Genomic DNA, 13,157 nt, shown 5'->3' on the forward strand with positions numbered 1-13,157 from the left:
AAAAAAAAAATGAAGATAATTGAATCCTTCACATTGTTCAAATTTATTTATCGAAATACAGGTCAAGTGTTTCCAGTCTGAAATGTTCCAAAATTAGAAACTTTTTGAGTGCCAATATGATGCTCAAAGGAAATACTCATTGAAGCATTTTGGATTTTGGATTTAAGATATGTAATGTTCAGCTAGTAACTATAATTCAGAGATTCCAAAATCTAAAAAAAATCTGAAATCTGAAAGAGTTCTGGCTTCAAGCCTTTTGGATATGGGATACTCAACTCATACTATAATTGGTAATTTCAAAAAATTTAAAAGTTTGGTTCAAATGAAGTAAAAAGCTATATATGTCTGCAGTGTGTAATAGAAAACTTGAGCTGTCTTGAAAAGTTTAACAAGTTGGGAAGGTTTAAATTATGGATATTTTATTATCACTAAAATTAATATTAAAATTCACAGCACAGAAAATGTAGATGAAAAATGCATATCAAATGATATTTAGTTGTAAAAATTATGTCATAAGAACCCAAAGTAAACACAGAAAAACGAAATCTGGATTTTTGAAGGTAGAAATTGGTATCTGCTCAATGTTAAGTACTGGGTATACAGATAAATAAGGCTTGGTCATCTCCTAAGAATCTAAAAATCTAATAGTGGGAAAGAAATATGTTTAAAAAATAACCCCACAAAATGAAAACCCAGTACAGTATATTTTGCTATTATAGATCTAAAAAAAAAAAAAAAAAAAAAAAAATAAAAAGAAAAAAAAAAAAAAAAAAAAAAAAAAAAAAAAAAAACCTGGGTAACAAAGGAACTAATTCTGTCAGAAATAAAGCATTTATTTAGACTGCAGTTGTTACTTATTTTGGAAGAAAACAACTGGATGTTAAAAGAAGAAAAATAATCACCATGGCCAGGCGCGGTGGCTCACGCCTATAATCCCAGCACTTTGGGAGGCTGAGGTGGGTGGATCACGAGGTAAAGAGATCAAGACCATCCTGGTCAACATGGTGAAACCCTGTCTCTACTAAAAATACAAGAATTAGCTGGGCATGGTGGCTCGTGCCTGTAGTCCCAGCTATTCGGGAGGCTGAGGCAGGAGAATTGCTTGAACCCAGGAGGTGGAGGTTGTGGTGAGCCGAGATTGAGCCATTGCACTCTACCCTGGGTAACGAGCGAAACTCCATCTCAAAAAAAAAAAAAAAAAAAGAATTACCTGATTATAAAACCGAATAGGATATACATGCTTCCTGGTAAAGTTAATATTGGCTGGATGCAGTGGTTTAAATTCAGAGGCCAAGGTTGGGAGGATCGCTTGAGCTCAGGAGTTCAAGGCTGCAGATAGTGCTATTATATTCTAGCCTGGACAACAGAGAGAAGTAAGACTCTATCTTTAAAATATATATATGTATATATTGATTATAATATAGAAAATACTTTGAAATTTTGTTATTTTTTTTGAGTTAAAATGTCAGACTATGAAAGTAAATAACTAGCTGTATTTGGAATTTTGTGTAAAGACAGCAATCAGCTGTTAAAATCAACTATTTCATCTGAAGTACTTAAACATTTTACCCACGCCCCTCCTTTATTTCTTTTTGAGACAGGATCTTGTTGTGCTGCCCAGGCTGGAGTGTGGTAGCATTATGGCTCACTGCAGCTGCCACCGTGGCTCTGGAAATCCTCTTACCTCAGCCTCCTGAGTAGCTGGGACCACAGGCACGTGCCACCATGCCTAGCTAATTTTTAAAAATTATTTGTAAAGGTCAGGTGTTTCTGTGTTGCCCAGGCTGGTCTTGAACTCCTGGGCTTGAGCTATCCTCCCACCTTAGCCTTCCAGAGTGCTTGGATTATAGGCATGAGCCACCACGCCCAACTTACCCCAATTTAAAAAACATCTATTTATTTACTTTCTTTTTTTTAGAAATAGAGTCTTGCTCTGTTGCCCTGAGCAAGGGTGGAGTGTAGTGGCATGATCCTAGCTCACTGCAGCCTTGAACTCCTGGGCTTAAGTGATCACCCCACTGCAGCCTCCCAAATAGCTAGACTGTGCAGGCACATGCCAGTATGCCCAGCTAATGTTGAATTTTTTTTTTGTAGAGAGTCTTGCTGCGTTGCCTAGGATGGTCTCAAACTCCCGGTCTGGAGCAGTCCTCTCACCTGGGCCTCCTAGAATGCTGGGATTACAGACCTGAGGCATTGCATCTGGACCCCTATTTGCATGGGGGTTTCTTGGTGGAAGACCAGAGAACTTGCTAGACAAAATCTAAAAGAGCTATACCACTGCAGCCTCCAAGTTTGAACTCACCAATTCAGCATATACTTTGGCTTTTACAAGACCGTTACTAAGAATACTCTCTTTTCTACATCGCTTTTGGTCTGTTCTGCTTCTTGAAGAAGCATAGTAAAAATATTTTGTAACTGCTAAGTTCATTCATTGTACTAAATGTGTGAAAAAGTAAGAGTAGTAGGTAACATCCTGGATTCTGGAGACTGATTGTTAGGTTGAAGATAACTGTCCAATCTTTTCATTTTTTTTGAGATGGAGTCTTGCTCTGTTGCCAGGCCAGAGTGCAGTGGCATGACGTCGGCTCACTGCAACCTCTGCCTCCCGGTTCAAGTGATTCTCCTGCCTCAGCCTCCCAAGTAGCTGGGACTACAGGTGTGCACTACCACGCCCAGCTCATTTTTGTATTTTTAGTAGAGACAGGGTTTCATAATGTCAGCTAGGATGGTCTCGATCTCTTGAGCTCGTGATATGCCCGCCTTGGACTCCCAAAGTGCTGGGATTACAGGCGTGAGCCACTGCACCCAGCCACTGTCCAGTCTTAATATAAATTCACATAAATCTTTATCTTTCAGAAAATACTTTTCCTATTAACTGTATAAAATTATTCAAACACAATAATTCTAAATTTGTGATTTGCTCATTTAATTCTGTGGAATACACAACACTTCTATTTAGGATAATGGACTTGATGGCTAGAAAAGTAAGTCAGTGTCTAATAGAGTCCTTGTATATTGTCTAGAGCAGGGGTCCCCAATACCTGGGTCACGGTGGCATCAAACTCTCATAGGATAACCAACCCTATTGTAAATTACACATGCAGAGGATCTAAGTTGCGCACTCCTTATGGGAATCTAATGCCTGATAATGTGAGGTGGAAGAGTTTCATCCTGAAATCACCACCTCCACCCACCCCTGCCATTCGTGGAAAAATTGTCTTCCTTGGAACCGGTCCTTAGTGTCACAAAACTTGGGAACTGCTGGTCTAGAGGCTTTCTCCCTCTTGTGTTTGACTTGATTCATGTTGTATTAGTTGCGATGTTGTCCATTTCAACACACAGATATTCATCCAAAGAAATAATTGTCATTTGGATACTTTAAGCTGTCATTTTTTCTTTAAGTGACTGATTTCTACTATGCATCAGGCACTGTTTAGGCCTTGGAACTTCCCAAGTGTGCCAGGGACCTTGTATTCTAATAGAGAAGACACATAAATATGGCCAGTATTGGGTTTTTGGTTTTTCTGGATTTGAGTTTTTAACTGAAAACTTAAAATTTTTTTCCTGTGAATACTCTTAAAGACAAATTCAGGAAAATTACACAGACTGGCTAAAATTTTAGGTTGAATAAAGACTGTCTTTAACTGATTAGAGTTAATATTAAGAAGGTGAAAATATTGATATTAGGTATGTTACCTAGATGAGCAATTTAAGATGGGAACATGAACTTGGGATGTTTGCAGTTTGGAGTTATCAATCACTTTCTACCCAGACCAAAACAAAACTGAATGACTATAAATTCTGACAGGCTGATCTTCACCATTACTGTAACCTATTTGATCTCAAAAATTTTTTTATTATGTAGCCCGCTGTGTGCGCTTGCGACACAGCCTCTGGAGGCTGAGGCAGGAGGCTCCCTTGAGGCCAGGAGTTCCAGCTGCACTGAGCTGTGATCATGCCTGTGAATAGCCACTGTACTTTAGCCTGGATAACATAGTAAGACCTCATCTCAAATTTAAAAGAGAAAACATATTATTTGGAAAATTTAAAAAATAACATATATAAAAGTAGACTGACATAATGTAGTGAACCTTTTTGTACTTATTTCTGGCTTCAACAATTAATCAATATGGTTAATCTTTCTTCATCCATAACCTACTCCCGACTTGATTATTTTAGTGCTGTGTTGTTGTTTTTCTTTTAGACTGTATCTTTTTCTGTCGCCCAGCTTCAAGTACGGTGGCACAATCTTGGCTCACTGAAGTCTTGACCTCCTGGGCTCAAGCAATCCTCCTGCCTCAGCCTCATGAGTAGCTGGGAGCACAGGTGCATGTCACCACACTTGGCTAATTTTTAAATTTTTTGTAGAGATGAGGTTTCCCTATGTTGCCCAGGTTGTTCTCAAATTCCTGGGCTCAAGCAGTCCTCCCACTTTAGCCTCTGGAAGTGCTAGGATTGTGATATTGTCCATTTCAACATATAGGTATTCATCCAAAAAAATACTTAATTGTCATTTGGGTACTTTAAGCTTTCATTTTTTTCTTTAAGTGACTGTTTGATTTTTACTAACCATGCGTGGCTGATTTTTAAAATATTTAGTAGAGACAGTCTCAGTATCTTACTCAGGCCGGTCTTGAACTCCTGGGCTCAAGCAGTCCTCCCACCTTGGCCTCGCAAAGTGTTGGGATTATAGACATGAGCCCACTGTACCTGGCCCCATTTTTCTCTTTAACAACTACTACATTTTGCTGATAGATCACTCTTTACAATTAATTCTCTGCAATTGATTGTGTGCTTACAACTATTTGTTCCCCTCATTGAGAATATGTTAAATTAGGCTGGGCGCGGTCGCTCATACCTGTAATTGCAGCACTTGGGGAGGCCAAAGTGGGTAGATCACCTGAGGTCAAGAGTTTGAGACCAGCCTGGCTAACATGGTGAAACTCTGTCTCTGCTAAAAATACAAAAAATTAGCCAGGTGTCGTGGTGGGCACCTATAATCCCAGCTACTCGGGAGTTTGAGGCAGGAGAATTCCTTGAACCCAGGAGTTAGAGGTTGTCATGAGCCCATATTGCGCCACTGCCCTCCAGCCTAGGCGACAGAGCCAGACTGTCTCAAAAACAAAAAAGAAAAAAAATATATTGAATTGTTTTTGCAGTGTAATGAATAAGTGATTCTTTTTAAACGTACTTTTTTTTTTCCCATCAACTTTTAAGTTCCAGGGTACATATGTAGGATGTACAAGTTTGTTACATAGGTAAATGTGTGCCATGGTGGTTTGCTGCATAGATCAACCTACCACCTAAGTATTTTTTTTTCCACCTAAGTATTAGGCCCAATATCCATTAGAAATATAAAAATGTAAGGATAATGCTAAGTACACAGTTATACAGTATGATTTGTTACTTCCTCTTTTGTGTTTTTTTTCCGCCCTCAAAGCTGAGCATGTTTAATTATCCTCACTGGGAGAGTTGAAAACTACTTGACAGATTCCATAATCAGTAAGTCAGAGATTCAGGTCATTAAAAAGGGGGTATTGTCACCCACCCCAAGGCCATAGATAGATAGGATTTTGGGTCCCAGAGTGACTGTGGGTGGTGGAACCCTGTGAAAGGCAGCTTTGATGGGTGGTGTCTGTTGGATACCTCTTTTACTTCTTATACAGAAAGAAAATGGTAGTGAGGTTTAGCATCTCTGTATTCCCTTTAGGACTTACTGTGAAATCAAGTGATTACTTTGTAGCCTGTCCTATTAAGGTACATTTAAAATCTTTAGGAATTTTACAGCTTTTAAGGATATTTCACCAGGTATAAAAAAACTCAAAATCCACTTTATTTTGCCTTGTGTCACATAGTAAATGTCTGACATTGGACATATATATTAACTAAATCTTACAAATAGGTCTCAGATGGGGTTGTCAGTGAAAAAGATATTAAATGGACACCCAAAGGGATTTTGCTTCTTGATACCTTGTCTTTTTCTAATCCTGTTCTTCAGATTTTGGCTTCATTGTATTCTTGCATCAGTCTGTATATAAATCCTAAATGTGCTTTCTTTCAAAAAGTGCTTCTTAATAGCCAGGATGATTTCATGTGCCCAGTATTGTGCTGGTGTGCTTATCTGTTTTTTTTGTTTGTTTTTTGTCCTTTTTCCTTTCTCTATATTTGTAATCCTCGTGTTCACAGGGATAACAAATTTTCACTATCTTAATTTTTTCTATGGAACATTTCTTATTCTTTGCGAAGGCATGCATGCAGTGGTTTATTTGTTCTTAATGCCTTTATCTTTTTTTCTGCTCTTAGACATGGGAGCATACTTTGTGTAAACCTGAAATTATGTGAGTTGGTTGGAGGGGGTTGTTTTCTTTTTAGTGGATATGACAGTTTTCATACCTGCATATCTCATTGGATAGGAAAATTCTGTATAATTAATAGCTCAGGGCTTCTTTGTCTAGTAACCTGATATAGTTCACTGTTCAGCTTTGGATAAAATTAGCACGTAGTTTTCTCCACTTAAGACCATAAAAGATGGAGATTATATATACTACCTAATTCTTACTCTTTTCATTATACCTTGATGGATCCTAACAAGTTCCATGTCTGTTCTTCCTTGAGTTAGAAAGAATCCCAGGAACATCTTTCTGTACTTCTATTCCTGTTGGTTTAATTTCTCTGTTTTTGGCTCAAAGTCTCAGGAAGCACATCATCACCTAAGAGAAGCTTGTGACTCTCATTTCCAGCTGCCCTCCTATTCTTTCCTCTATAGGACAGCCCATGTACTCTCGTGAACATGGTGCTGCTACATCTGAGCGACTTCAGTTGGGGACACCGCCTCCTCTGTTGGCAGCTCGTTTGGTGCCGCCTCGAAACCTCATGGGATCCTCCATTGGGTACCATACCTCAGTCTCCAGCCCTACCCCTCTGGTTCCAGGTAAGCTTTGCTACAGATGGCCATCCACCTCGCTGATCTTTTTTACCTTAAGCTGGCCAGCGTAAGCGGTGACTGGCATCCTGATCTGCTGTCATAAAGTCCCATTAAAGCTCATAGGTAGTTTTATTTTCTGTTCCTTTGCTGCTTTGGTTTGTCTCTAGTGGCTGCTAGATGATTAGGCCTCATGTGTGTCTATCATCTGTGGTTTCCTCTATATTTACTTTTAGTGCCTTGGTAACAAAGTGATACTGGTTCATTTAGCTAATTTCTAATCAGGTAGATAGGAAGATAATATCTACCTGAATGTTTTCTAATTAGTTATACATTGTAATAAACTAGGTTATTTTTTCTTTAAAACAAAAATAAACATCTGGTTTCTTGATGATCATGTCCTTTTTTCCTTTTTGCCCCTTGTATTATGGCCATTTTGCCCCTTGTATATGTATATAAAACTTCTGAAAAACTCTTTTCTCCTTTTGACATATGTATTTTGAAAGATCTGTGGAGTGCTTTGTGGGTGTCTCATGAGGGGTTTTTAACCCTTTCTCACTTTGCCTTTAGATCTTAGTTCATCATCATTAACTAAAGGACTTTTAAGTTAATTGGTGTTCTGTGTATTCCCAGGATTTATAGCACAAGGTCATTTGATTATGTAATTTCTTTAAAACTTTCTGCAGTCTTAATTGTAGGAGATTTTCTGTCAATAGTATCAAATGGTAACTGAAAACTTTTTAACCATAATTTGCTAATCTTTTTTTTTTTTTAAAGATAAAGCAGCATTTATTTTGTATGTTATATTGCATGTAATTTTTAGAGTTGGCATAACCAGGGAAGCTGTTATTTTACATATCAGTTTCAAACTGTATCATCCTTAAACACATTGAAATTTAATAAGCAACTCTGTTAGATTTACTTTTAAGCTAGGCATATCATTACAGTGTGTTCCCATCAGGAGGGAATGCTCATGATTAAATACTGTCTTTAGTTGTCTTCAAGAAACAAAAAAATTATAAATTATTTTGTTAGAACAAAAGCTAAAATAATTAAATATGAAGCCCCAAAAATACTCTTTGGCAGATAACTAAAAGCATAGCGCTGTAACCACTGAGGCAAAATTAATCATCATCAGGAAACTTGGAGACTGAATGCAAGCCTTAGTAATGAAATACAAAATCTCTAATAGGAATGTCTTTGTGATAATAATTTATTAAATTTTCTGTGCCATCCTTCTCTGAGGAGGCCAATACAAATGACCGGAATGATTAATTTTCAACATCATTTAACATTTTATTAGAGGGAGAAGGTTCTTAATCTAGTGATGCCTTTTTTGTGTAATTCCATGAGCTGTTTTCAAAACCCGAAGAAAGGAGGAAAATGGAGAAGGAATGTCGGGCAGCAGTTCTAGTTCTTTATTTATTTATTTTTTGAGACGGAGTCTTTCTCTGTCACCAGGCTGGAATGCAGTGGAACAATCTTGGGTCACTGCAACCTCTGCCTCCTAGGTTCAAGCAATTCCCCTGCTTCAGCCTAATGAATACTGGGACTGCAGGCGTGCACCACCATGCCTGGCTAATTTTTTGTATTTTAGTAGAGATGGGGTTTCACCATGTTGGCCAGGGTGATCTCGATCTCCTGACTTCGTGATCTGTCTGCCTCAGCCTCCCAAAGTGTTGGGATTACAGGCATGAGCCACCGCATCCAGCCTCTAGTTCTTATATTACATATCTCAGAATCACCGGTGCTTTAATAGAATTTTATTTATTATTTTAGCCTCATCGTAGTTTGTGGTTGTTTTGTGCAAGAAGGAAGTTCGCTTGTGAATCTGAAGTTAAGAGAAGCACAATATTCATGGGAGAGGTTTAATCTAAAAGGATTGGGAGTGAGAAATTTTCTGGATTGAGGACTTCTGAATCCTAGTTGTGCTGTTTAGTGGCTGTTGACTCAAATGCCTGTAGTGGCCAGGAAGATCCCCTAAATGAGGATAATTTGCTCATCTTATATTCTGAATCACTTCTATACTCTAAATCATAGAAGTTACTGATTATATGTGTGTGCATGTGCGCGTGTGCATGTGCGCGTGTGCATGCGCTGTTTTATTTGAAATATGGTTTATGTGTGAAACCAGCTGTTGTCTCCCTAATTTGAAAAAGTGCAGATAACCAAATGAATAGTTTGGTTTTTCTTTTCTCTTTAATTAAAAAGGTACCTGGAAATTGGAGATACGATAGATAACAGAGAAAACCCAAACCTTCACTTATGGTGTTTGTGTACATGAAAATTTGTATTAACAAATGTGCATTGGTCTGGGCATGATGATTCACACCCGTAATGCCAGCAATTTGGGAGGCTGAGGTGGGCAGATGGCTTAAGCTCAGGAGTTGAAGACTAGCCTGGGCAAGATAGCGAGACCCCATCTCCATTTTTTTTAAATAAAAAAAAAAAAGTGTGCATTCACATTTGGATTAGGCGATGAATATATAGGGTAGAAATGAGTAGGTGAATGAATCTGAAAATACCAGTATTTAATAATGGGCGTATGTATCTATGTCCTGTAATAGGAGCATTTTTTTTTTCACTTTCAAAAGGTGTGTCTAGATACTGTAACACAAAGAGAAATAGAGTCATCCCTTCACCTCAGGTTCCACATCTGCAGATTCAACCAACCATAGATCAAAAATATTCAGGAAGAAAACCAATAAAAAATAACAATACAGTAATTAATAATGCAAGTTTTAAAAACAATATCCATAACAACTATTTACATAGCATTTATATTAGGTATTACAATTAACATAGAGATGATTTATAGTATATAAGAAGATGTGCCTAGGTTATATGCAAATACCACCCTATTTTATATAAGAGACTTGAACATTTGTAGATTTTGATATCTGTGGGAGGGTCCTGGAACCAGTCCTTCACAGATACTGAGAGGTGACTGTAGGCTGATGTATTTATATTTTTTGGTGAATGTATGTTTTTTAAGCAGTTGTTTATTTTTTAACAATGAGAGATGGTTTAACCGCTCTCTGATTTGCTAAGTGTTTTGTTGCTTTGTTTTCCCTCAGATGCATATGAACCAGATGGTTACAACCCAGAAGCTCCTAGTATTACTAGTTCTGGTAGATCTCAGTACAGACAGTTCTTTTCAAGAACACAGACACAGCGCCCCAATCTGATTGGCCTAACATCTGGAGATATGGATGTAAATCCAAGAGGTGAGAATGGCTTGAACTTTTTCTGATGCTGTGTTACGCAATAGTTGAATATAGTTATTACATTTGCATTTCTGGCCTCACTTGAGGAAATTAAGGTTCAGGTTACTTACATATCATCTCTTTGAAGGGTGCTATATATTAATCTCAGATGTTTTTAAATAACTTTATCTCTAAATTTTGTTTTAAAGCTATAGTGAGAATATGTTTGTTTTTAAATGCAGATCATACTAATATTAATTGTTTTTTTTTGAGTATGACTTTAGGCTGTTTTAGTTTTGTTGCTAGGCACTGTGTTAGAATTTATGTATAGAAATACAAAATTACTGATCCTCTCCCTCAAAGAACTGATCATTAAAGGGTCTACTTTGTATCCTGAGAGCTATGCATCACACTAATAATAGTGAGAATCTAAAACATTACAATTATCATTTGATAATTTTTAACACCAGTGATTACATCTTTAAGTTAGGACCTTTACAGAGCTTAGGAATAAACCTTAAAAAAAATGAAACAAAACCAAGATTAAATGCAAGCATTTACCTTTAATATGGCTGATAACCTCCTACCTACTCCCCCACTAAAAAGTTTGGTTAATGATGGTTAGTTTGATGAGATTCTATTTTTTTTTTTTTTTTTAACTATTACAGATTTCCAGTATGTAATTTCAATATGAGTGACTGGCCATGGACTACACTGACAATATTTTTTTGATTAATCATATGGCAAACATTTTCCTTTTTTTCCTTTCCTTCCCCTTTCCCTCATCCTTCCCTCCTCCCCTTCCCCCTTTCCCCTTCCTCCCCCTTCTTCCCCCTTCTTCTTCCTTCTTTCCCCTTCTTCCTCCTTCTTCCCCTTCTTCCCTCTTCTTTCCCCGTCTTCCCCCTTCTCCCTTCTTCCCCCTCCTTCTCCCTTCTTCCCCCTTCCTCCTTTCCTTTCCCTGTTCCTTTCCTTTCCTCTTTCCTTTCTCCTTTCCTTTATTCTTTCCTTACTTTTCCTGAAACAGATTCTGGCTCTGTTTCCTAGGTTGGAGTGCAGTGGCTCCATCCTGCCTCACTGCAACCTCCGCCTCCCGGATTCAAGTGATTCTCCTGCCTCTGCCTCCCAAGTAGCCGAGATTATAAGCGCGTGTCACTACACCCAGCTGATTTTTGTATTTTTAGTAGAGATGGGATTTCACCATGTTGGCCAGGCTGGTCTTGAACTCCTGACCTCAGGTGATCTGCCCATCTTGGCCTCTGAAAGTGCTGGGATTACAGGCGTGAGCCACTGTGCCCAGCCTACCATTTTCCTGTTCTTTCTATCCTAGTTTTATTAATTCTTCCTTACTGCCATTAATAACACTATAAGAATACGTGTGTGTGTGTGTGTATGTGTATGTGTATGTGTGTGTGTATTTTTATTTATTTATTTTTTTGAGAGACAGAGTCTCCTCTGTTGCCCAGGCTGGAGTGCAGTGGTGCAATCTAGGCTCACTGCAATCTCCACCTTCTGGGTTCAAGCAATTGACCTGCCTCAGCTGCCTGAGTAGCTGGGATTACAAGTGTGTGTGCCACCACAGCCTGGCTAATTTTTGTATTTTTAGTACAGACAGGGTTTCACCATATTGGTCAGGCTGGTCTTGAACTCCTGACCTCAGGTAATCTGCTCACCTCAGCCTCCGGAAGTGTTGGGATTACTGGCATAAGCCACTATTCCCAACCTCATGTATATTATTGTTTCCCATATTTCTATTTTTATTCTCCTTTTACAAGTGAAAATACTGAGGCTTAGAGAGGTTTAAAGAACTTGCCCAAGGTCACACAGCTGTTAAGTGGCAGCACTAGAATTCAAAGTAGAAGTAATGTTTTGTATAAAATAGGATTTCTTTGTTTTCTTGGGCAAGTCACCTAACCTTTCGTAGCTGTATCTCTTTCGTTTAATATGACACACTTAATTAAATTAAAAAAATAAGGCATTCGGCAATGTTAGCTGGTAACAATAAAAACTATTTAAGGAGAACATAATGGCATGTCAAATTCTAGAATGCTTTATGTCATCACAGTTGCTATCTTCTTCATTAGCCTTCTGAAAACACAAGTCCTGCAAGAGCAAGGATCTTGTCTGTTTTATTCACCAGTGTATACCCAAGGTCTGCTATAGTTGCTGAGCGGTAGAAGAGCTAAATGTTAAGTAAATGAATCCTTACATCATAATTTTCCTGACACAAAGATGAAATCAGATGTACCAACACCCAACCATATCCCTACCCCAGCATTCAGCCTAGGTTATTCCTTGCTTAGTGGAGTTGCTAAAGTTAGGGGAAAAAATACTCAGTATATGATAGGCATGGTTTTGTGTTAGTTTCCTTTTTGTTCAGTATACCTCTTCCTACTCAAAGGTTATTTATTGTATGGACAGTTTCTTAGAGTATTTCTGCCAATTTATAGTATTGGCTTTGGATTTTCTTCCCAACGTTAAACCTATGGAAAATCAAAAGTAACACAGCAAACATCTGAATGCCTTCACTTAGATTTACCGGTAATGTTTTGTTACCTTTGGGCATGAATGCTCTCTTGTGTGCTCTCTCTTCTCTTTCATCTCTCCACTCACATTTTTTTGTTGAATCTCTTGAAAGTAAGTGGTAGACATAGTGAAACTTTAACTCCTTTACCTTATATTTAAGAATAAGACGGTCCTATAAAAGCACAGTATTATTGCCACACATAAAATCATAATTCCACAATATGTTATACTTATGATGTGGTCAACTTCTTGTTGAATCATACCAGGAGGCAAATAATGTCCATCAATGGTGCTAAGTTTGATTGCTTGTATAAAGTGATAATTGTTAGAGCTCTCCATTGTGAATATAATTTTTGGAGTGATACTTTGTCACCATATAAATATTTTATTTTCCAATAGCCTTTCACCAATATATTTTTTAATCTATTGATCATCCATGCCTGAGCCAATTATTACATCAAGGTTAACTTTGAGTTTTGATTTCTATTTTTTTTTTTTTTTTTTTT

General features: G+C 37.8%; 1 protein-coding gene and 1 non-coding gene across 3 annotated transcripts in view; one reads left to right on the plus strand and one right to left on the minus strand.

The window, feature by feature from the left end:
• RBM27 (RNA binding motif protein 27) overlaps positions 1-13,157 on the plus strand; it is an 83,209-nt gene that overhangs the window by 39,991 nt on the left and 30,061 nt on the right. The window contains exons 9-10 of one of the 2 annotated variants that reach the window (XM_017513230.2): positions 6,767-6,931; positions 10,000-10,149. In XM_017513230.2, coding sequence (XP_017368719.1) covers positions 6,767-6,931; positions 10,000-10,149 — 315 coding nt within the window. The remainder of the gene's footprint in view (positions 1-6,766; positions 6,932-9,999; positions 10,150-13,157) is intronic. The other variant, XM_017513231.1, reaches the window with a different exon arrangement.
• LOC119468763 lies at positions 2,218-2,280 on the minus strand. Its single transcript, XR_005197523.1, has one exon. It is a non-coding gene; the product is annotated as a U7 small nuclear RNA (small nuclear RNA).

Source organism: Cebus imitator, unplaced genomic scaffold (assembly GCF_001604975.1).
Source record: "Cebus imitator isolate Cc_AM_T3 unplaced genomic scaffold, Cebus_imitator-1.0 Scaffold489, whole genome shotgun sequence".
NCBI classification, from domain to species: Eukaryota; Metazoa; Chordata; class Mammalia; order Primates; family Cebidae; genus Cebus; species Cebus imitator.